The sequence below is a fragment of the Molothrus ater genome, chromosome 7, assembly GCF_012460135.2.
Source record: "Molothrus ater isolate BHLD 08-10-18 breed brown headed cowbird chromosome 7, BPBGC_Mater_1.1, whole genome shotgun sequence".
NCBI lineage: Eukaryota > Metazoa > Chordata > Aves > Passeriformes > Icteridae > Molothrus > Molothrus ater.
In genome coordinates this window covers 12,184,376-12,208,908 of record NC_050484.2, presented here as the reverse complement: position 1 = coordinate 12,208,908, position 24,533 = coordinate 12,184,376, and the positions used below count along the sequence as shown (strand labels likewise).

Here is a 24,533-nt window from a genome sequence, read left to right as displayed (position 1 = left end):
AATGAATCTTGACTGCCCCTACAGCCGACTGGAGACGCACAAAAGCGGCCCATTCCAGTGGCCACAGCGCCATTGTGTGCCCTAACAATGCACTAATTGGCGGCGACAATTGTGCGGCCGGGGAAGGAGAGGGGGCCGCGGGGGGGTGGGTGGAACACGGGACATGGGTCCTTTCCAATCACCGAGGCGGGACACGGGAAAAAGAGAAGTGTGAGGAGCGAGAAACGCGCTCAGCCCCGCGTCTCTCCCGCGGGCACGTCCGTGCCCGTCCCGGGCAGCTTGCTCCAAGGGCCCCCCCGCATTCCTACATGGAAGGGTAAGGCGAAAAATTGTAACGCGTGGCTGTGCAGAGCAAGAGATGTGCAATCTCAAAGGGTCGTCACAATCTCCCAGGCTGTCTCACCATGCCAGAGGCTGGAGAACTCATGTGATGAGGACATCACTGAGATATTCATGGGAAAAGGTCACACACAGAGCCAAAATGCTGCTGCGGGGGGCACTCTGCCCTGGCTACACATGGGAGACTGCTCACCTCTTTCTAAACTGAGCTTAACATATCTGTATTTTGCACCAGGACAGTGGGATGCGAGGACAGGGTGCCCTACAGCACTCTGCTGGGGTAGGTGCTGGTCCTGTGGAGTAGGAGCCTGTGGTGCTGTTGGGAGTACGGGAATGAATCTGGGCCACATCTCCAGCACCAGCAAAGCTGAGGGCTGGAGGGATGAAAGGGACAATAGGTGCCATGGGACTGAAGCTGCTTATTGCCACTCTGACACCACCCAGGACTCAGGAGGGACTAACTCAGTCTAACACTGAAATATGGCAGGAATGAGCCCGTGGGTTTTGAAAGCTGTCCCAGTATGAAGTTAGGCCTGGAGTTTTAAAGCTGATGTGGCTGACAAGTGAGGGACGGACTTTAGCTCTATTCATTAGCTTTTAAGATAATATATGAGACAGGAAATGGCATGGCCAATGCATTTGAGAAAGAAGTATGTAAGGCTCACCCAGTTGAATTGGCTCAAAATTAATTCAGACAGTTGAGAGACATGGGGTCAGATGCTGAAGTGCTCAACACCTACCCATCTGTTTTCCAAACAGCTCCTATCAGCTCCCTCAGAGAACAGTGAAGACAAGCAGGCGTAAAGCACTGTGGTTCCTGACAGAGAAAGCAAGACTGGCAGCAATACTCAAGTTTATGAAGGGCTCTGAAATATCTTCTGGGCAAAGGTGTTTCTCTTATTTGAAGCTGACTGACCTTTGAGAAGCACTGTCCACAGCAGGGTCAGGAAGCAGGTAATTCTCCTATCACTCACAGGACAGCTGTGGGACTGCTGTGGTGGGGGACACTTCTACTAGATGTTTTGATAAAGAAGAATTACTTCCTGCATCTGGAAAGAAGCAAGAAAACACTGTCCCATACAGTGGCATCTAAACAGGGAACAACTCCATAGGAACCATCTCTAGTGGAAGAGCAATACTCTTCTATACTAAGTCCCATGTACCAGCATGGCTTGGAGAAGCAATCTTGCCATAACCTCATGAAGGGCAGACACAACAAGTAGGGAAGACAAACTGGAGCTACAGACCCATGGACAGGCAGGCACTGTGCCTGGATCTAAACTCCCTGGTGCTCTGACTGATTGGGACTGGCGTTTCAGTTTGGTCCACTACATATAAACACTAAACTCAGATGAGAAGTCTGGTCCTGCAGCCAAAATGCTGAGGGGAAGCCTACTGTGAGCCCAGTGTGAGTAGCAGAGTTGCAACAGCCTAGAGCTGGAAGTGTGCAGAGTCCAGGGTACGCTGTGTAGAAACCCTGGGACACTGGACTCTTGCCCTTTTCACCCCATGGCCACATGGAGCACAGTAGTTCTCTTATTGTAATCTCTCAGATTTTATGCTTCAGCATTGCTATGAAACTCCAAAGGACATCCCTGCTGTCAGGAGGAACCCTAATCTCCCCACTTACTGCAAGGTGGATTTATCAGCTGTGTTAGCTCCTAGAATTTGGTGGTGGCAACATCCTCCCCGAGACAAAATCATTAGTTACCTGCTCTAAACATAGTAAATGTGCTTCAGCTTGCCCTCCCCTAGCAGGCCTCCACACAACTCCTGCTGACAACTATGGAAACATTCCCATGGATTACCACAGATGCAGGAGGAGGACCTTATATAGTGAGACTTCTCTGCCTCCCCTTTGCCCTAAACCCTTCACAGAAGTACTTTATTGTTTTATGACAGTGCAGTTAACACTTGACATAAATCTCTAAGCACAGCTAACAATGTTGATACTGTGTAAATACCTACAGTAGAGACCTGTATTTTATTATGCTTTTGCCCTCTTTTACCTGTTATCACCCAGCGTTAACTCTGTGCTAGATGCACTTGTATTTCACAAGGAACCTGTCAATTTTATACACTGCCACAGCTCCTGTCTTTAAATACTGAGAGCCCAGCTCTGGTTCTTTGACCAACTGCTGTTTTCATCGGAGCCAGCAGGTTTTGGATCCTGTAAAGGATCCAAGGTAAAGGACTGAACATGCTGTCTGTCAAATCCAAAACAAGTGTCCTTCAGAAGTGCAGAGTCCAAGGCAGAACAGGACATTTTGCAATATGTACACAAGAAAGTATCCACCAATGTCACAAGCCACTGCGTGACAACACCTGATGACAGGATGGTGCTGGCATTTGTTTTCTACCCTAGCCTTGCTTTCATGGGCATTTGTACCCCTGCTCTCAGAAATCATTGCAGGGGAAGGTACAAACTGAGGGAGAGACACAGAATTACAGAACAAGCTAAGTTGGAAGGGACCCACAAGAACTAGGGAGTTGAACTCGTTGCCCTGCACAGCACCATCCCCAAGATCCACACCCTGTGCCTGAGAGCATTGTCCAAAGACTTCTTGAACTCTGCCAGGCTTGGTGCTGTGACCACTGCCTTGGGGAGCCCATTCCAGCCCAGCCACCCTTTCCCTAATACCCAACCTAAATCCCCCCTGACACAATTTCAGGCCAGTTCCTCAGGTCCTGTTGCTGGCACCACAGAGATCAATGCTTTCCCCTGCTCTTCCCCTCACAAGGAAGTTGTAACTGCAGTGAGGTCTCCCCTCAGTGTCCTCATCTCCAGACTGAACAGACCAAACAACCTCAGCTGTTCCTCATATGGCTTCCCCTCAAGGCCCTTCACCATCTTTGCTGCCCTCCTCTTGGATGCTCTCTAATAGCCTAACCTCTTACTTGTATTGTGGTGCCAAAACTGCACACTCCTTGTGTTTCATTACTTTGTTGCTGCACTTCAGGTATTTACCTGCAGTGTCAGTCAGAAATGAGATTAATTTATAATCCTAAATGCTAGGAAACCACTTTGGACTGAACTGCTCCATGCCTGCTGATTACATCTACTACTTTCTTACACTGATTCAGTAATTTGTACTTTCTTATTTTTAAATAGTACCTAACTTTAATAATAATTCCTTCTTGTTTACTTCTAAATGCATCATATTGTACCTACATGATAAATACCTGAGAATTTTCAAGTTAAAAAGTTCAATGCTTTAACACAAGCTCTTATCTGACTTGTCTTGCTTTCCAGATGAGCCTCACACCTTTGTTTTTAATATCTAAATGAATGCTAATGCCTTGAAACTAATTACAGAAAATTGAAAGTCACTTACTATAAACAATGGACTGACTTTTTTAAAGCATGTTTGCAGCTTCAATGCCAAGTTTTATATTTGTCTATGCTTAAAATGGATGGAATTTACTCCTGCTTGCCTTGGAGACTTTGTCTGGTTTTAATTGCGACACTTGATTATCTGAGATGCTTTTCACCACCTTCTCATGGTGGTAATACTCAGGCCTTTAAATGGGACCACTATTTTGGAGAGTATTTAGTTAAACAAGAACTCTTTTAACAAGACAGTCCAGAGCTATGTACACACACTCCCAGAATATTTTCATTTGCCCTCAGCGTGCTTTCACTGAAAAGCTACAGTAAAGCCTCACAGACAGTCCCTAAGGAAAGGAGAAGGTTGCTAGCTCCATTCTTTCAGAAAACCAGTCAACTTCACATATTAACCCAAATATTCTTAATTTTGGTCTGAGAACTAGAAGGGTAGCTCTTTTAAAATGAATTATCCTGACTTTAAAATAAGAGCTAGAGCTTGGATTAGCATGCTCTTCCCAGGGCTCCACAGAGCCCATGGTCTCTGCTCTGCCTGGATGCTTTTTCACAGCACCTCTTACAGGGTGAAGTGAGGAGGGGAGGTGGCAGTGAAAGGGGAAGGAGATGTCATAGCAGAATTTGCTCACCTTGTAAAGCAAATAAGGAGGAAGAGAAGGTCTTGCACATGGTTTCCTTGTGCAGCTTGTGTGGTCCTGGTCAAACATTAACTCATTGCTTGTAGCTGATTTCATCACAGGGATGAAGTCCAAAGGTTCCTGTAGGAGAGAGGATTGACATTCCTGATGGACTTCTGGTTTTCCTGAGGAGGGCCAGGAAGTTAGTGAAGGAGGGGATATATCCTTCTCTTTGAAAGCTGCCAGAGCATAGGGCTGGCTGTGGAATGCTCTGGGGAGTCTCAGGCAGAGGTTTTAGGCCCATGAGCTCCACCACAGCTCTGTGCTGCAATCTTTAGTCATCAAATCCAGATTCAAGGAGCTGCAGAAACTCCTTAGCTGGTGCACTGGAAGAAGCAACCAAGAACAACAAGAATCTTGCCTGCTCCTACATCCATAGGTGTGAGAACCCTCATAAGATGGGCAAAGTCCTGTCCTTCCAGCCCCTCAGTGGTCCTCTCAGTCCACCTGGGAGATGCCTCCCTTACTTAAGAGTTCAAGGCCCTGACCTTGGACCCTTCTGGCAGAGGACACATGGCAGCCACACAGTAAGCAGCTGCTGCTGCAAGCCTCCCACGAGCTCTGTTTCAAGGGTGCCTCAAAGCCACAGTAAGCTCCCCTGGGAGCTTTTAATGGGTCAGCACCATTAAAAATCTAGGAACTTGTGGTGTTCCAAAACCACAAGATTTAACTGGGAATCCAAACCCCCAGAGCCTGATGCAGACATCAACAGTAGTTCCAGAGGCCCTCCTGGCTGAGATCTGGGAACAGTATGTATCACATTTTCTTAGTTTCAGAAGACTTTAACCAGCAGAGAAGCATTTTTAAGAAAACTATCACTCTTTCAGAGCTTACCCTACCCATGGTACAGTACCCACCAGAAGGGAAATTAAAAAGGATGAGTAACATTTTTTTAGTGTTTATTGAGAGTTGCCTTTATACAGGAGGGACTGGTGCTCTGATGCAGTCACAAGTGAACCCAAACAAACCCAAACAAACCCTGCTCAAGTGTCAACAAGCAATTCAACTCAACAGATTTAAATTATAACATCATTACACATCAATAATAAATTAAGACTATTGCCCAGTAGTTGCAGATAATAAAAAAAATATCCTTGTCAAAAGTAAAAAAAAACAAACCAACAATGCAAACAATGAAACACACATAACAATGTTGCAAATAAGTTAACACAGTAGCACACACACATAAGGGTGTTCCAAAAACTCAGGGTGCACTGCCAGCAATGCTAAAATTCACTGTAAGGGGTGCAGGTGAGCTGGTGCTCTGGCAGGAAGGAAAGCCCAGGCTGCCAGGGACCACATCAGACACTGTGCTCTGCTGCTCACACCTGGTTTTCCCTGGCTTTCAACTGCCTTGACTGAACTAAAGTTGATTTGGAAGCTGCCTTTGTCACTTAATACTTATGAAACACACATTTTGCTCATGAATTTACTTTAGCTTACCTCAAGTATAGCAGGGACTCATGTAAGGTAACTTGGTATCACAGGTATTAATTAAAAATCAAAACTGAAAGCACAGCTTAGTTTAAGCAAAATCAACTTGGTAGACAAGTGCATAAGCAAAACTGAAACAAATCCTTTTTCCACCAAAACAATGCTGCGAATTCAAGGATCCATAATGGTTTAACATGTGGATTAGACAGGAATAAATAAATAATTGAGCCACTGACATCTGTGCACAAAGACAGAGTCTAATAAACTTTGGTCCTAGACAGCGATAGCTCTCCAGACCTAGATATCTCTGATGCTGACCACAAGTAGCATGTTTGCAATTTGGATTAATGGTCACCCTAAGGAATTTGGGTGGAATTGGCATTTTAACACATAGCTCAAGCCATCACGGCCACACCAGGATTTTCAAGTAAAGAAGGATTTTGCACATTATTATCCAGGCTGTCTCCTCACTGTACTGCTAAAATGCAGTAGCAGCACTGCTGCTGTTAAGGGGATTCCTGCTACTGGTGTCAAATGTGGACTTAGAAAATCACAGTATGGACTTGTGCCCTAGGCTGACACCTGCCAGATACTTTAGCAAATAATGCTACAATTTCAACGGGTTAACCCTCTCTCTAAGGTGAGGCTGACTAAACCCCCACTGGGTCAGCCTTCAGGGAGCCAGGCTGCATTAAAATTGAGCTTTGAGGAAACACCTTCACTCCCAGCTGTGGAGTGGGACCACTGGACCCAGCTGTGCAAGCAAGCAGGGGGCTCAGTATGGGAGTCTCTGGCCACATTGTGTGGATTGGCCAGGGGTTCCAGGAGGAGAAAAACTGCATGTGACCTGACCCTGTTTTAATTCTCTGTACCTGATATTATTATATATGCACAGCTTCTGAAGGTCTTGCACAACTGCATCTCAGGCTAAGCAGTCCAACAAGTCTCAAAAACACACATAAGAACCAATACCATCTCTACACTATCCTCTCTTATAATGCCCTCACAAAGCATGGACAGTAAACAAATTTTATGGTTACCATTCCTAGCATGATGGAAACTGTCACGAGCAAGAGTTTTAAGCTCTGATGCCAAACACATTGCATCATGGCAGAGCATTTCTAAAAAAAATTGTTCACCTCTCAAAATTTAAGGCACCAAAAGGAGCAAAAGTGAGGAGTTCCCACACAGCTTGGTGTCTTCAGAGCTGGTATATGAAGCCTGTAGAGCTAACTTCACAAGGGCAGAACAAGCAAACTGATTTACTCAGCTGCTCCTGCAAAAGAGCAGGCCCAGCCACAGAAGCATTTCAGTTTAAGTCTACAAGTTAATAAAACAGCAGATACAATCAGGAAATCCAAAACAGGAAGAGAGACACTAATATACTGTACTGTAAGGCACTCCTACTGGGAAGGGAAAATCGGAAGGCAAATTACAAAGGAGAGAATGACTGGACTCAACTGGTTCAAAAGCAATACAATGACCTATGAAGCTCCAAGCCTGGCTATAGGCTCAGTACTGTGAGTATGGAGAGGAACAGAGACAGTGAAGAGAGAGGGGAGACTGGCTTGCAACTCAGTGGCGGAAAAAAAAAACCAAATTAGAAGATCATGATATTATTCAATTAATTTTTTTTTTACACAGATCAACATTCAGCTGCAATCCAGGCAGTGACCTTTGGGAAGCTTAGGAAACTCAGTGGCTTTTGTTGCTACAGGGAAAAAGCAAAATTCAACTGGGCAGCTTCCCCATTTCATTGTAAACAGACATCCTCTGCTCTTTTTAAAAATCTTTCAAGACATTATCATCAATCTATTGTAATACACATACTATCCTAATAATAGGAGAAGCTTTGACAAGAGGAGCTCTAGAGATACCATGATGATTCACTCCTAACAGGGCCATCAGAGCCTGTGCAGTACTGCAAAAAATTTAAGTTCCTCTCAAAAGAGTACCTTCCCTCAAACCTACCAATTCCTATGGATCCAGCAGTGAGCTCATATTGGTATGTGCCAGCCAGGATATTTTGTCACATCACGAACCCATCATTTTCCACCACATAAGACAGACAAAAACCAAGAAAAGCAATAGGAGGATTCCTACACAAGAAATACAAATTTCTCTTTTTATAGATTGATAATGCAAAAAGAGCTGAAGTTTGCAGCCCCTAAATAGGCCCATCTTCCCATTAAAGGAAAGGAAGATGGTTAGGGTAAAGAGGAAAAGAGACTTGAATAAGGATCTCAATAGTGTCATAGATTAAAATAATATCAGACTAACAACTGTAAGTACCTGTAGAGAGTGAAGCTATGGTCCACTGCAGTTAAGCATCCTATTTTTACACAGATGATAAATTCTGTACAAAAAAAAGCAGTAACTGGATTACAGATCAATTCCTTCTCAGTCAGTTATGAAAGCATCTTCTCTTTGAAGAAGACAAACAGCATATTTCATTCTTGATTCACAATGAAATAGTATCGTTCAAATTTATTTCATGTGTGGGTAGGACACGTCTGAAGTACTAATGCATAATTTCACCTGGGGTGGGGGGAGGGTGTGGGCAGAGTGGTGCAATCTGCAAAGCCCCCAGGAACTTGACCAGCTGATGCTCATCCAGAAGTCTGCAGAGCAGAGCCCTGTGCAGGCTGTGGGCTGCAGAAGGGACACACAGAGCAGTGGGGACCAGCACAGAGCACTGGCAGTACAGCAGAGACAACCATGCAAGGGTACAGCACTGTCTGAAACCCAAACCACCTGCACAACCCCAGGCTGAGGCTCCTGCTTGCAGATGGCTCCTGCAAGAAAATTGACTGAGGGCAGGATTAAGCCTTTCATTATGCTTACAAAAATTGATGACAGAATATTTTATCCTACCCATTTATAAGGAATAACTGGTTTTGGATAGGAGCTAGGCATCCCTGAGAGGACATCATCTTTCACCTTACAGCCTGCTCCTAGAGCTACTGTGAAGCTGTATCACTTTTTTAAAGTAGAAATAAATGTCTATTCATTTTAGGAACTAGCTGGTTTACAACAACACTGCATTTTAAAGCAAACAGCATGATCTGTATTGCACAGTATCCTTTAACATAAAGCTCTGGGCACTGACAGAATATCATAACGTGCTCTTGCTCTGTGTCATTTGTAATGGCAGTGGTTTCAGACCCATGACTAATTTCAGCAGTTTTGCCAACATCATACTTTTTTTATCCTTTAAATCTCTGTTAGCAAAGAAACTGTTCTGTAGTACACGTACAAACCCAGAGCAACTCCAATGCTGTCTATGTTGTTATTCCAGCATTCAATTCCAATATCTAACCACCCACATGACTGGTACTTTGGAGATAGGACATCTGTCAAAGTAACTAATATTTTGCAAAGTCTGAACCTTGATTCCCTGACTCCACATGGTTTTTGACAGTGCACTCAAGCAGCCTTCTCCAAACTGAGCTGGACATGAACAAGCACTGTGAGGTATTTTAAATACCAGAGCATGATGATATGTAAAACACCACCATTTTTTCTTTAATGACCTAACATTATGTCTACAGATAATTCAAAATAGTACCTGCCAGATGCTGACAGTTTCAGAGCTACTGGCTTTGCCGCAGCAGTAATTGTAGTGACACAAGCTGAAAAACATGGGAGCGTTCTGTTTATTCAGCCAGTACCAGTGCAGTTCCTGTTTGCCTGACTAATTCCACAATACTTCCCCAGTGTTTGCATTTCTGAACACACAGGGAATTCTTTGCATGGGAATGGATTTGCAAGGAACATTATACCTTTAAGGGTGATAGCCAAAAGCAACTCATTTCACATGAGGAACAGTGAGCTGAGACAGAGACACCATTGTGTATGGGAAGTATTAATTTTAGTGACAAAGGTGCATGATTCACCGGGTTTATTAAGTATGGGAATCCCTACAGCACTTTGCCAAGAACATGGAAAAACCCTCACTTCCTTCTAAAGAATCCCAATGAAAGAAGGATTTCTGCAAAAGAAAGGCACAGGTTGTCTAATGTATAGAGATATAAACATGCTTCTGTGTGTGTATACATATATATAGTAGTTGCACTCAAATTTGAGAACGCTACTCTTTTCTTTTACTGAAGGCTGGAAAAGGTAACCACTTATATTCCAGTACAAGGCAACTCATTGTAGCATTTTACCTTTTAATGTAAGCATGATGTACCCTGTTCTTTCATTTAAAATACTTCAGCAATTAGTGAGATGCTTCAACAATCAAAACTTTCTGCCTTGAATGGAGTCTGTAGATTATATAGGAAGCAAAAATCAATATTCCATATTTTCACAAACCTATCTGAGAGGAGAGGAAAAAAACACATGCAACTGGCATTATTCTCCTGAAACCATATTTAGTTTCTATATATAGATTTTGTGTGTATATATATATATATATATATGAATGCTTTCATAGGTATGTAATACACATATCACCGCAGGGTGTGGAAAAGAGTCAGGAATGTGAAATGGGGGGAAGACAATCTAACGGCTCATTGGAAGTGAACTCGCCCTGAATTAAACATACTGCCAGTAAGGACACACAGCTCTCCAGTTAAATCCAACAGGTACTTACTTCCCTTTACAAAATAATTCACTGTGTTTTATACTTCCCTTTGTTCCAGGTGTGTGAAGCAGAATCACACCTTGAGGAACTTCACTGTCCACCATGGAAATCATTACGGAACTATAAATGCCTCAGAGCTCAGAGAGAATGCAGGACACAAATTGTATTTGAAGACAGCAAAGTAGTGTTTCACAATTTTGGAGGTATTTGCTAACTAAAATGGGCAAGACACTTTCCTGACTATCAGTTTAACAGGTTCAGATTAGAAAAAAATTTGAAGTAAACTTCAGGAAATAAACAGAAAACCAATGTGAACTCTTAAAATGCCCTGAAGTTTCAGACTGGAAGGAGGAGAACCAACATCATGTTACTACAGACAAGGACATAGTCTCCCATGAATCAAAAGTAACCAGCACAAATCTCAAAGGACTTCAGTGACAGAGCTTAACTGATATTCCCAGCCTGAACAAAAAGAGTAGCAAGTCCCATGGTTATCTGAATATGGAGTAGTTCACTGGTGGTTATAAATATATAAACATAACTGAAGGAATTATTCTGTGTCTTATGTTTGCAAGCACCCCGAATAAGGTTTAAGGGAGATCCTTTAAAATAGTTCTCTGAAAACATGAGGAAATGGAACCACATGTCCGTATCAGAAGGAGACAGTGGATTTAAAATAATTCCTGCTCTATTAGGTTCTGTGAATCACCTCACCAGAACCCCTGCCAAGGCTCCTAATAAATAAATAATACACACAAATAAGTAAATGGTTCATCAACTCTAAATGAACAACATAAAAAATAATGCAGTCATGGCAGCAAATATTTTCTGCCTTGAGATAAAGTGTTCTCCAGAGGTGGAAAAGAAAGTTGAGTACTTAATTAGCTAGACCTAAAGCATTTCTCATAAACCACATTTTGTATGAGAGCCAAAGGCTGGACTTCAATGCAGTTTAGCCATTGGTATTTCAAAACCAACAAGGCTTTATGGCCACTTTGGCAGCTCTTACTTCACAGCTGAAGGAGGTCAGGTAATATTTTTGAAAACAATTTCTGCCTGTTCTAAGCAGAGAATTTGCTTGAGCTGGCAGCTGGGAGAGGGATTCTCTTCAGGCTGGCCACAGCCTTCAGGACCTCATGTGTTCTGATATGACAATTCAAACATGGTGCAAGACTCTTCGAAGTTCTCGTCCATATTCAGTTGCCTCCAGAAGGATTTCTGCTTCTTCTGCAATTCTTTACGCACACACCTGGGGCATGGCACAGCCTTCACTTTGCACTCAGAGTGGAAGACAGCACCACAGCTTTCACACCTGCAAACACAAATTAGTGTCAAAATTGAAACAAAACATAGGACCAGAGCATGCAACGGGCTTCACGTGGGCTGTGGGCAGTAGGTATTCCTTGACTCTGTTCTGGGAGCTCAAAGAGCATTATGCTTCACTAGAGTGGTGTTGTAAAAAGACACTGGTATGGCCACGCCTCTGCTGGTGTAAAGCGACTCAGAACACTACGATAAATTGACTTGCATTCATTTTGCAGTTGCTGAGAAACTGTCCCAGCACTTCTGCTTCACAGACAAGTTTTCAGAAGGATTAATACTTATCTTCTTAGTATCTAGTATTCAAGTACGTCACTGAAAAGACATCAACTTTGTTTTATGAAAGACAAGTCTTGCTTTGTTTGCAAATGAGGCATGACTATATTATTTTCCAATAAGGTATAGTTCAGCATTTGCAGAAACAGATTCTGTGATTTGCAATAGCCACGATGCGACATATTTCTCATTGAAGCTCCAGTGGTCAGCTGTTCTGGAAAGAGTAAAGAACAGTCCACTTCAACAGCAGAAGTTGTCATTTCAAACATAAAAATGAACCAGAGGTAAGAGATGTTGTCTGCCCTGTGTCCTATTGAAGACTAGACTAGATGAAGACAACTGATCTATGTTGATCAATTGATCAATACATTGAGCTATGCTTCTGGCATTCAAAGCTGTGTTATTCTGTTCAAAAATGTGACATTAGGACTCCAAATCAACTGCTCAAACAAGATGACTGGTTTACTTTTGGGGCATTGTGAGGCAATGAACTTAGTGTCACAGCAGATCAAGCCCCAGTTGCAGATGGATGTGGAGCAATGAAACATCTGGCAATCATGAGTGGGCTACAACTCAACAGTTGGACATTGTCAGCCTTTCAATGCAAATATTTATCTGTAGTGATGAGTTGTCACCACAGCTTTGTAACCAAAGGAAAAAGTAAAAGGTGGACTGTCAGAGGTAAAAAGTCTTAGATTTCAGTTGGATAATTAAATAATAAAAGCAACAAAACATGAAACTTTAAAGTAATCCTGAAATACAAACAATGGGTGTTGGTCACCCTTCGTGATTCATTCCAAAGGACATCTTGAAATGCCTTGCACTTTTTTTCCTTTCTTGCAGAAATTGTAGTCAAATGACTACATAAGAATCCAAGTGCCCATTAGTATAACTTTAGTGGGGTTTTTTGTTGGTTTGCTTTGAACCTGATTTTCATAGGAATAAGGTTTTTGTCTTCAAGACTGTGAAGAAAAATTAAAAACATGAAGAAAGAAAACCCCCAAAAAGTGAGAAGCCATAAGGCATGTGGTCTGACAATGCTGAGAGAAGTCCATAAGCTAACACAACCTGTTAGCTATATTGGCTGCATCTCACCTGTAACTTCTAAAAAAACTGTTCCTGGTCTGGCTGCACTTGAAGTTTTATGCATGGCTCCAACATGGTGTAAATTTTAATAACTGCAGAGCTTTAAGAAGGCTGTGCAGATATTTAATGAGGCACATTTCTAACTAGCATAAACTGATAAAAGCAAAATATGAGTAAGAAAAGGCAGGTGAACAAGGCTAAGTATAAAGCAGTATATCTACTGGCTTCCATGCTCTCTTGCAGTAAAACCTGACTGTTGGATTTCTCAGTCCAGCTACACTCTAAATCTGGTTTTGAATCAAGAAACTGGCTCATGCAGAGATATTTACAATTTCTGTGCTTAGAGAGTGTGTTTATTGCCCTTATCCAGCAAAGCACATGCACACAATGCTTAGGACTCACATCCCACTGATTTCTTTGGGATTACTGGTCTGCCTTCCATTAAGTGTGCTTACGTGATTTGCAGCGTTGGGATCTCCACAAACAGACCCACTAATGGGCAAAGAAGAGACAGAAGACAGCAGTGTCTTTAAAACTTTACACCACTCTGAACTGACACTAATGGTGATTTTATCAAGCTAATTCTCCCTTGTTAGTCAGCAGTTTACAGTGCCCTGGAAGTTGCTAGAGGGTAATGATTGATGAGGAGTGTAATTTTGTGCTCTCACATCACCACCTTCTATGCTAGCCCAATATTTCTCTACAGCATGCATGGAAATGACAAAACCTATCAGAAATTACTGCTGAAGTGATTGAGCAGGATGAGAGAGGAGCCAGCACACCTGGTCTCTCAAGTCAAACAGAGCAAACAAAGACTGATGGTGTTCAAATTAATACAAATTCATTTTTCAGAAATAAGGTCAGTGGAAAAGATCAACAAACATTTTTCCCATCCCTTAGAATCAAAACAGAGAGAAAAACTGTCTGAACTGTTATTCATTAGAGCTGGTGCAGTAGCTGAAGCTGTGCCCAGGACCCCACAGTGTCAGGCACTAAGCAGAGGCAGAGCAAACAGCCAGCCCTGATCTCATAGTCCTTGCAGTGGCACCCACTGCTGCCATCGTGGGTCCATTCTGGTGCCCCCTGATTGCTGCTCTGAAGACCTATTTTCTGCCTTCTCTTGTGAAGGTTGAGCCCAACCAAGGGGTCCAGATGACAACAAAGCAACAGCCTAGAGAAAGGGTGCTCTGAGTTGGAGAACAAAGCTGCCTCTAGCTCTGCATAGGAACAAGTAGAGAGGACACCCATTTCAGCCTTCACTGCATGCTTGTGCCCCCCTCACTGACAAAGTCACCAGGGCAGGGGGGCAATACTGATCTTCCTCTGCCTTGGTGCAACTGGCAAGTCACTCCTTTTAAAGTGGTGGAGCTATACTACCCCAAGCTACCTACACAGCTCTGCTTTTCCTCATATCAAATACAGTCAATCTTAACTGGCCCTGGAATGCCAAATGGTTGACCATTTCTAACCTCACTGTGAAGGATTCTCCAGTGATACCAAAAACTCCAACATTATATTCCTTTTTAGGATATTACAAACAGATTGCTTCCTAGTTAATTCTGAGATCTAATTTTATCTCCACATGTGAATTTCACACGGTCTTTTGTTGTTTTCAAGCCTCAGTATATTTAAATTATTTTATTTCTCTGGAGAAATAAAATATATTTTGTAGCCTATAAAAGGCTCACTTAATAGTTCACTACACCTACTTATCTTTCCCTTAACCCTTGTTGTTGTCATAGGTAATTCACAGTTCAGGTGCTATTTCTGAATCCCGACTCACTCTTTGTCTAGAGGCCAAGAAGTCCCTACATCCTTTGTGAGCACGCTATTCACCACTGATAATAAGCTGATGAGCCCATAGCCATTCAGGCCTTTCATGTTTCCTTCTTTAATGAATGATATTGTGACACTGCACATTAATAGCATCTTGCTATTTTTCAAACAGTATTTGAAGACTTAGTGAACACTGCGTGTTGTTTTCACACAGCCTTGCAGTCTTCTAAGAAGGCAGCTGAAATAGCTTCCTCTCTATTTTGGTGTTTTCTTTTTTTTTTTTTCCTCTTTCCTGACCTAACTCAATTTCTGTTGAGACTTTAGAGGGTGTTTTATGTTTTAAGGATGTTTTACTTGTATGGAGTAAAAAAATGCAGAGAATAATTCAGTCCTCTAAATAATTTCTATTGCACTGGAAAGTGTAAGAGAAAGGGCAAAGCGCTCCACAGCCAAGGAGAGGCATTATAATGCTCTTATTATTATTATCACTAGTTACAAAAGAAAAGGCTTTCTACATTAAAAGCATATAATCATGCCTTGTATGCTGAGGAAATGCCAAAGTTAGTATCTCCCATTAGGTCTGGGCATTTGAAACATACCGATGTTTAGTAAATTGCAAGTTCTGGCATGTTCTTTCCATGCTTCCCATCTATTTTTCCCAGGATTATAGCTCAAGTAATTCTAGATGCTGCACAACCACTTGATTATGCTTATGTTTATTCTTTGTACTGCACCACCATTAAGTGCCCCTGAGCAGAATCAGGGGCCTGAAGTGGGGGGTACAACACAAAGAGGCCCCAAAGACCTTTCACCTCAAAGAGACAAAATGAAGCAGGGATGATCAACAGGTAGCCCAGGATGTCATCTGAAAGCCAAGTTTTTGGCTCGCAGGAACCTTACTGGCTGACAGACTTACCAATGTAACAGGTACAAAGGTGGGATGAAGCTGCTGGAACCAACAAGGTTTATTAGGATACCTTCAGTCCCTGCACAGTGGCTGGCTGTACAGATACAGCACCATTCCCACCTCACAACAGGAAGTGAGAGGTGAACTGGCTTGCTCAAGGTCAGCCAGGGGCTCCTAGCAGAGCTGAGAAGGGCAAAGAGCTCCCCTGCCTCATTGCAGTGCCATATTCACCCACCACCCTTTATTTGTAATTTTATATATTAGCTTTCTTTTTTTCATTTAAAAAACTCACTTCCTTTATGCCAGACCTTGCACACCTTTGGTCAAGTGAGTAATCCCTTGGAAGAAATTTCAGCAAGGATTTGATTTAGGGCTGAACTGTTCACAACTAAACTCTTCTTTCCTGCCATTCAGAGTAAAAGCAGGATTAAATGGGAACATTCATTATGTTTTCTCTAGATGATGCTAAACATTCACCAAGCACCCAAAACACTAAACCACCTGTAACTTGGCTATTAAAAACCCCAAAGAGCGAACATACTGGCTGAAGTAAGCCTTGCCTGGGGATTCCAGCATGATCACCATCCCACACTGTGCACATGTGCCTGTCTGCAAGCATTTCTGAATTGCTCAGCTGAGAATATCATAGACAGGCCCTTCAAACTCTGAGCCTTTAGCAGAACACAAAGAAAAGGAAAAAGGACTAGCCTGTGTTCACTTACAATACAAAAAAAGCCCCAAAGGCAATCAATGCCTGACATACACGTGCAGCAATATTATTCCAGTTGCCTAGGAACCAATGCAAGTAGCCTGCCTAGGGAGGGATGCCCACATGGTAAATAAATGGAAGAAAGTTGGCACTAATATGACATTGATTGAACGTTCTAGTTAAAAGCCACTGTGACATGAGGCAAGTAAAACCAACCTCTAAAGCTATTTCAGTTGTAAAAGACAATATTTGATGAAAAAGTTGGTATACTTTATTGTTTTCTGTTTACATCTTCCAGATAATATTACTGTGCTACCCTGCACAAACAAAAATAAGACAATCTGGGCCAGAAGATTTTGATCAATTTTGACAGATTCAGGAGAAATTAAATTACCAAGAGAACTTAACATCTACTTAGGTGCCTACATTTCCTCGAAGAAGTGCTGAGCAGATCACTTCAGAGTGCTTTGAACCAGCTATCAGCATCTGATAAGCTAAGCTCTTTCAAAATTAGGTACTAAACTACTGGCACAACTCAGGTGAGTCCAGCCTGGGGAAAGGCTTTATAGCAAAAGACAAACCAATCAAAGCAAGAGGGAAAATTATGTACTTTGAGTGATGCCTTTGACCTGTGGCAAGGTATTTCCTGCAAATACCGTGTAGTGAATATTTCAGTCTCTCCACCTAACATCTATCTTGAACATTCTCCCAAATGCTCAAAGTTGCCTTTGTCCAGTGACACAGCATCCATAATACAAAGCTGCAACTTTGCAAAGACTTCAGCATGCACAGCCCCAGAGCCTTTAGTAAGCCTTGTCACTATGTGCGAAGTACATTCACAGGTCTTATCAGGATGGTGGCCAAAGATTATGGAGGCATCCAAGCTGGTTGATATAGTCAAGTCTGTTCTGTGGCACGTCTATTTTAAACTTGGGCCTTCTGGTTTGTCTCTTAAAAGGTCTACATGTCTTAACTGATCTGCAGAACAAATTAACTTAACAAAGTGAAAACAGTTTAGCCTTGATAAATGAATATGAACACAAAAGAGCAACTCTCCGTGGTTCACATACATCTACAGCCAGCACATAAAAGGAAAGGAATGGATTAAATTGTTCTTAACAAGCAAGTAACTTTACCAGCAAAACACAACAAATTTAATTGCCTGTGAAAGTAATCATTAGGATGATGACAGGCAAGAACAAAACTTTATTAGATGGCTAACATAATCTTAATCATAACCATGATTGCTTAATTATCTGATGGGACAGAAAACATATTTTAATAAATTCTACTCTCATTCCAAAGGTAATTTTCTCAGTATTCCTTAAGATTTAAAAATTGTTCTAGGTTATAAAACAAATACAGCAACTACTACAGACAACAGTGCCACTACCCAGACTTCACTTCTGTTGTTTGGTTGTTGGGTCTTTTTTTAATTTTAGTAGAAAGAAACAAAACCTTTTCCTCACATTAGTGAAGAACAAGCAAAATCAGAGCAACCTGAGGGGAAGTGCCTGCTTGCTAATGGGCAAGGATAGCTCTAACAAGCCAATTTACAGTCAAGGATATTTAAAGTCATTGCACAACACCTGTAAATATAAAATAAGTGATACAATATAATAATTTTATATATTTACTCACTAAATTTTAGCCCAGGGCAAATTTAGTTCAAGAAATAAAATAGGAGGCAGATGCTCCGTTTATTTAAGTTGCCAGAACTCCAGCAAAAGCAGAGCTCAGAGAGTTTACATTAGCTGAAAATTTGGTCCATGAAATGTGCAATTAATTCAAAAGGCTTTAAATAGTTCTCATGATTTAAAGCCTTCGAAAACAAGGTGAAATTGTGAAATTTTCAAAGAACCCTGATGAAGTATTATATAAATACGATAAGATAGAAAAGAGGGGAATAAGGGACAGAAGAATCAAAGTGACTGGAAGAGGCATCAAAAGGATGGGACAATTTTTAAGAAATTGTTTAACTACTGAATCACAGCTTTCATTAAGATCTGCGCAGAATGGCCACCTCCCAAGAACAGCCAGAGAAAGGATGTATCATTGAAAGCTTATGACTTTGTGAGCCCACCCTTGCATTCAAGGCAGCAAACTGTTGCTCTGCATTGTTGAGCAGGATGTAAAGAGCCTGCCAAGCACAGCCCACAGACCCGCTAATTAAGTGAACTGATTGTGTTTGTTTTGGAACCGTTTGCCAACAAAGGAATGTGTCACACTGATTAGTGAGAGAAGGGTATGTAATATATGTGTATTCAAACGCTGAGGAGTGCATAACCCAGGTATTCATTCTGTTTGCCCAAGGACTGACAAAAATGACTCTCAAGCAAATAACCAGACCAAAGAGAAACTCCAGCCCTCAAGAGGGGCCCTCTTTTTCTCTCAGCTATATCTATCGAAAGAATACCCATCCTTCATAAATTCCTACTGAACACTATGCCAGAAACTGCTGAGAATATTTTGGAGAGAAACAATCTCTTCACCTCAAAGCTGACCTAAGAGACCATGAGGATGGAAAGTTTAACAGCCAACTGCGAACCACCTTGGAATTGTAATGGCCGGCAGACAGCTGTCACTCTTCTCTCCAAAGAGCAAGAAAGGTTAGAGAGATAGCCAAAAATCCAAATGCCAGCTCAACACAGACATACATACATACACACAACACACACACAAAGGCAGGCTTCACTTTTCAAACATGCAGCAAAGAGCTGAAGTTTGCAAAAGATGTCATGCACCCACTTTCAAATATTTCTAACCTAACAGCCCAGTTTGCTGGTAGAGTTGATAGCTCTAAAGTGAACAAACATTCAAATGCAAAAAGAAAAATATGGTCCTCAGAGTTCAGCAGCTCCTCTTTCCTCCTCAACTCACCAGCTTCAGCCAGGGTGCCTGGCAGCCCACAATTGTGTACAAAATACGAGTACTGTGCTGTAGGATAGCAATTCCAGAAAACCAGGATGGAGAAGGGAGTTGTAGTCAATTATCTCTGTACACTGTGGACTCAGAATAGTACAACTAAATCAGAAATCTAAGCTGTTTTACTCAGAGGTCTGTATGACAATTGACAAGGAAATTCTGAATACATCATCAGAATTTTCAGGTATAATTTCAAGTCTTCTCACAGACCTTTTAGGACTTGCCATCCATTTCCCACAGGTTACTCTGTACATCCCTCTATTTCTAACTAGCCTCCTCACCTTACCCTGTCTTGTAGTGGTCAGTACACCTACTTCAGAAACCTCTCTCATCTTCAAGATAGAAACAAACAAAATCCCTCCACCTGGCCTTCTCCCTCGGTGCTTTGGAGCTGATAGAGCTGCACAGCAGCTTTGCTGTACAAGCTCCCCTGTTGGCATAACTTGCCTCCAGAGCAAAAATATGGAACTGAAATAATCTGGTTAGCTCCACATAGGTGCATGTGTAGTGATGAGGTGAGAAAACTAACTAGGCAAAGAATCAGAAAATGCTGAGCATAAAAACAAGGTTTCGTTATAAGGAATACAAAAGGAATAAGCAGAATGATGAGATAAGAAAGAGAAATCTTGGAGAACCTTTCATGCTGATTGTGTTTTAATTAAAACCATTAACAAAGACTGCTGTCTTTGGCATGACATCAACCATAACTTCACATTTGTGAAACATGAACACAAGTCCTTTCTGGCTTCTAACTCACACAAACACAGGAGCTAGAGCAGCTTCTGTTGGCTTGAATTGCTGACAAATTCTATTTGATTCCATGGGGTTTTGAACTGTGTAATTGCAAGGTATGTCTGATCTCAGCTGAAGGGCAGGGAAACAATATACACCCAATAATGGTTTTGTGACCAAAAATCCCCCAGACAAATCAAATTTTAACGTGAACTTGTATTCCCAAATGTTCCTTCACAGTCTCATTAATCTTTTGGGAATATCTTCAATCACCTATTATGCAGTCTCCACAGACATCTTATGTTTTATGCCATCTTAGTCTGTCTTTTAAGTCAGCCTATCTCACCATGCACCCTAGATGCATTCTTTCTTAAAAATTGTTTATAAACCACATATCACATACCTGGCTTAGCTTTTATCCACTGCTTTGTCAATACATTTTTTTAGAATAAGACTCTGGAAAAACAATATGCAAGCAACCTTTGAAACTCAGATCAGACTGAAAATCCTAGAGTAGTCCTTGGTTACTTTTAATTTATTTAACATCTTTGTGCATGCAAGGGAACCAGATTCTTAACAAACCTTTTTAATTGTCTGGTCCTGATTGTTTCCAAAGGTGGGTCCTTGATTCTTTCCACTTTCAAATGAACACTTTGGAGAACAAATTACAATGACTGTAATTGAAACAGCCATAAAAATACTTATCTGTGGATGTCAGATATACTCTGTTAAGGGTAGATCTCCTTTACTGAAAATCCAAGACACTACTGAAAAAGAGTAGAAACTCTGCTGTGTTGCCAAGTCTGCTTTGGTTTCCTGCATTTTGCTTCTAGGTTTCCCATGTGACTCCTGTCCCTGACCTGGCACCCAGTACTCTACATGATCTGAAAGAAGGTTTTTTCGCTTAGTTTAGGACTCACATACACTTACTTTGCTGCCATCTGAGAACAGCAATATATTAAAAAAAATCTTGCATACACAGGCACAGAGGAATAAGCAGAGCAGAGAACTAGCCAAAACATTTCATGGGGAAGACACTTCAGAATGGATGGCCATTGTTTTAGAATGGATGATCGCTGTAAATTATGGGCCCAGTGATACCAGAGAACAGAAAGATGTCTGTGATCACTTCAGAAAAGTTATTTGGCTTTTCAGGACACTTTGCAAACTCAGAAGAGCTTTGGATAAATCACACTGTGATGATCTGGGGACCTTTCCCTTTTTGAACAGCTCTTCTGGGACTGACAGGACCTTGGGAAGTAGCACTTCTCATTTGCTTCCACATTTGTTCATGGTGGCCTCCCTGGAGCAGTGATCTACTGTAGCTCCCCAGAAATGTGCATTAGTAGAATCTAGTCCCTAATTATTTAAATAAAAGGTCATGAGGCTGAGAATCCTGAAGGCTACAACACTCAAATCAAATGTATGACTGACATTACCACATTGGAGTACCTGCTTGTAGAAATGTCCTCAAAGGGGTAAAGGATTTCTCCATTGTTGCAAATCTCACAGATGAAACCCTTTTGGCTACAAAGGCTGCAGCTATACACATGAGAGGTGGCAAACTTGATCACCTTCCCCAAGAAAGGAGCCAGCTTTCCTTCAATAACCTGGAATGAGAAAACAATATTGAATGAACCCCGCAGAAATAACCAGAATGACCTGAAAGACTGAGACAATACTTATTACAACAGAAATGTAGGTACATGCTGTTGGTTACAACAATAGGAAAGTTACTTCCCAACAATTAGAGCTCCATGAAAACACAAGTGATAATAGTAATCATTGAAGCAGCAATGATCCAAACATGAAAACTAATTTACTATCTCTTTGTAAATCTGTACATGGCAACAACAAAATATTTGTAGTAATTTTATGTTGTCATCGAATTGCAGGGGTTCCATGCTGTTGTCTCCTTATCACAAAAGTTCCATACCTTCTTAGTGTTTCTCATGGGCTGCTCCTCAAGCACTGACTCGTTCTTCTTCACAAAGCAGCCAACTGACTCCAGTTCCCTTCTCAACCAGCCACCCCACTCTCTTTTATAGCACTCTTCCTCTCATTGCTTACAGCTGTGGCCTGTTGAAGTCAGGCCTGTTCCTAATCTTTGATAATTGGCCCAGCTGCAAATCCTTAGGGGCAAGATCACTCTCTACACTATCTTTATTTTCTTATATTCTACCCCCCTACGATTTTAAGTACAAAAATGCATTCATATAATAAGGCACAAAGAAGTAAATAGGAAACAAGTTTAAGGCTCCCACATTATCTCTGACAGCTATGAATACTGCCTTACAATTTTCACTTCTTCTTACTTTTTATGCACATATCACAGTTTTGGTTGTTTCTTTTCCTTCAAAGTACAAGTTTTTTGCATGTATTTTGTGAACAGAGTCCTGGCCTTAGTCCTTCAGTAGTGTTTCCCACTGAAAACCATTCAAATATAATGTTCTGCTCCTTGCTAAAACAAATAACTTCTTAGGTAAAGTCTTGAAGAGAAACTTATTATTTTTTTCCCTTTAGTGTCCAGCTCTCAAATCAAGAAGTCCCAGAGAATCCTGCTAGACCATGAGAAGTGATTAGCACTCCTTGTGTTGGTGTGGAAAAAATGACCAAACCTTAAACTGCTAACAACAACAGTCATCTAAATTTGTGACTTGGAGACAATGCCTCAATAAGGGGTGCTATTCAGGCAAAATACTTTCCATTCAGATCAAACTTCTAGAGGCTTTAAGGAATTCTGCTGCTGTAAGGAAGAATGAAGATGGAATAAGGCCCTAAGTGTATATTCTTCTCTTCTGGGCTTCCTGTGGTCTGAATGGCAACTTGCCAGATTAGTGATAGAAATGTGCCATGGGATTTGATAGCAACCTCCTGGAATAAAGGAAAAAGAATGCAGTAATTGCTGACTGAAGAGTTGCACGGGGCTGTGCCCTGGAACGCAAGAGTGGGGAGTTTTACACTTAAATGAGTGTCACACTCCGTTCAGCCACCCCTTCCCTAAATATGATAACACCACTTGTAATTTGGGTTAGGTGTAACCAAATCTAGAGAAAGCAGAGATACCAATGCAAAGAAGAACAACAGAGAAGCAAAGGCCAGGTAGTAAGGAAATAAATTTGTTTTCCGGGGCAACTTCCTGCCCACTAGCCAAGAAAGCCACTACTAACGAGTACAAGTGGGAAAGGAGGTGCATGGGGAGTGCTGGTGTTGATGGCAGTGAATGGCACGGGCAGAAATGTGCCCCTTCCTTGCCTTCAGCTCCAGCCTGCTGACAACACCTGCAACAACAGGAAGCAGCAATGTTATTGCTACTGCTGCAGATAGGACATCTGCTCATGTCAGAGGAAAAATGACGTTCCTATTGCATCCTGGTATAGGAAGATCCCCTTCAACCACAATATAAACAATGCAGAGAAGCTGCTGCATGAAATACAAAAATGAAGCCATGGTTCAAGGCTGAACATACTGCAAACCTTCCAACAGATGGTCAGAAGGTAATTTAGCTCCCCTAGGCTAGGGTTTGTTTTTCATGTTGAAGGAAGAAATATTTTGCTTGCAGACTCCACAGTTACAGAGGGGAGACACGGAAGTTGACAATATTCAATAAACAGAAAGAAAGAAACAGTGAAGCCACCCAGCTAGTGACAAGGCTACAGTCACCCTCCAAAAGCCCACTTAGGCACTAACAGATGAAATGCACATACAAAGATAATAAATAAATCACAATGCATACAAATTTTCCAGAGAATTTTCATGCTATAGCAGTCACCTCAGGCCACAACTGCTCCGCTTAAAATGCCAGGCTGAAGACACAGTGCAAACAAACTCTCCAAGTCTGAACTAATGTCATTGTCAGCAACGATTTAGAAGTTAAATATCTGAAGTAACATTTTATATAATGTAATAAACACATTATGATAATCTATTACCTTCCTAAGCACTGGGAGTGAATTTAAAACTACAAGGAACAAAGACTTTCCTGTGCTGAAGTGTTCACAACTACGCAAGACACATCGGGTGGGCAGCTGCCCTGAGGAGATGGTGTTATTTGTCTCTCTTTATTTATTTATTTGTATGGCTTGTTGCAGCACTGTAGTGGGTGGGCTTGTTACTCTGGCCACTGCAGACATACAAGGAAGATGATATCTTCAAAGAGCCATGCATGCCAATTTTGCAATGTGAATTACAGGCCATTTTACTGTATTATAGGAGGAAGACAAAATGCAGCATCAAATCGATGTTATCACTGGTTTTAGCATCTGTAAATTTTGTGTTATTTTGTTTCATCAGAGACCTCAAGACTATGCACAGGATGATTTTTCCTTGCAGCCTTCTGTCATTCCTGTTTGTAGTTAATAAGAATAAAATCCTCATCTCCATTTATGCTAGGCAAGCAGAAAGGAAGATTCCTATTTGCT

The 24,533-nt window shown here is 41.7% G+C and overlaps 1 protein-coding gene across 2 annotated transcripts in view; it reads right to left on the bottom strand.

Moving 5' to 3' along the window:
- Positions 1-5,241: 5,241 nt before the first annotated feature.
- The window catches only part of PLEKHM3 (pleckstrin homology domain containing M3), an 80,329-nt gene continuing 61,037 nt past the window's right edge, over positions 5,242-24,533 (bottom strand). For both annotated transcript variants that reach the window (XM_036386833.2, XM_036386832.2), the window contains 2 exons: positions 21,565-21,722; positions 5,242-11,693 (listed from right to left, as the gene is read on the bottom strand). In XM_036386833.2, the coding sequence (XP_036242726.1) occupies positions 11,516-11,693; positions 21,565-21,722 (336 nt within the window). In that variant the 3' untranslated portion in view covers positions 5,242-11,515. The remainder of the gene's footprint in view (positions 11,694-21,564; positions 21,723-24,533) is intronic.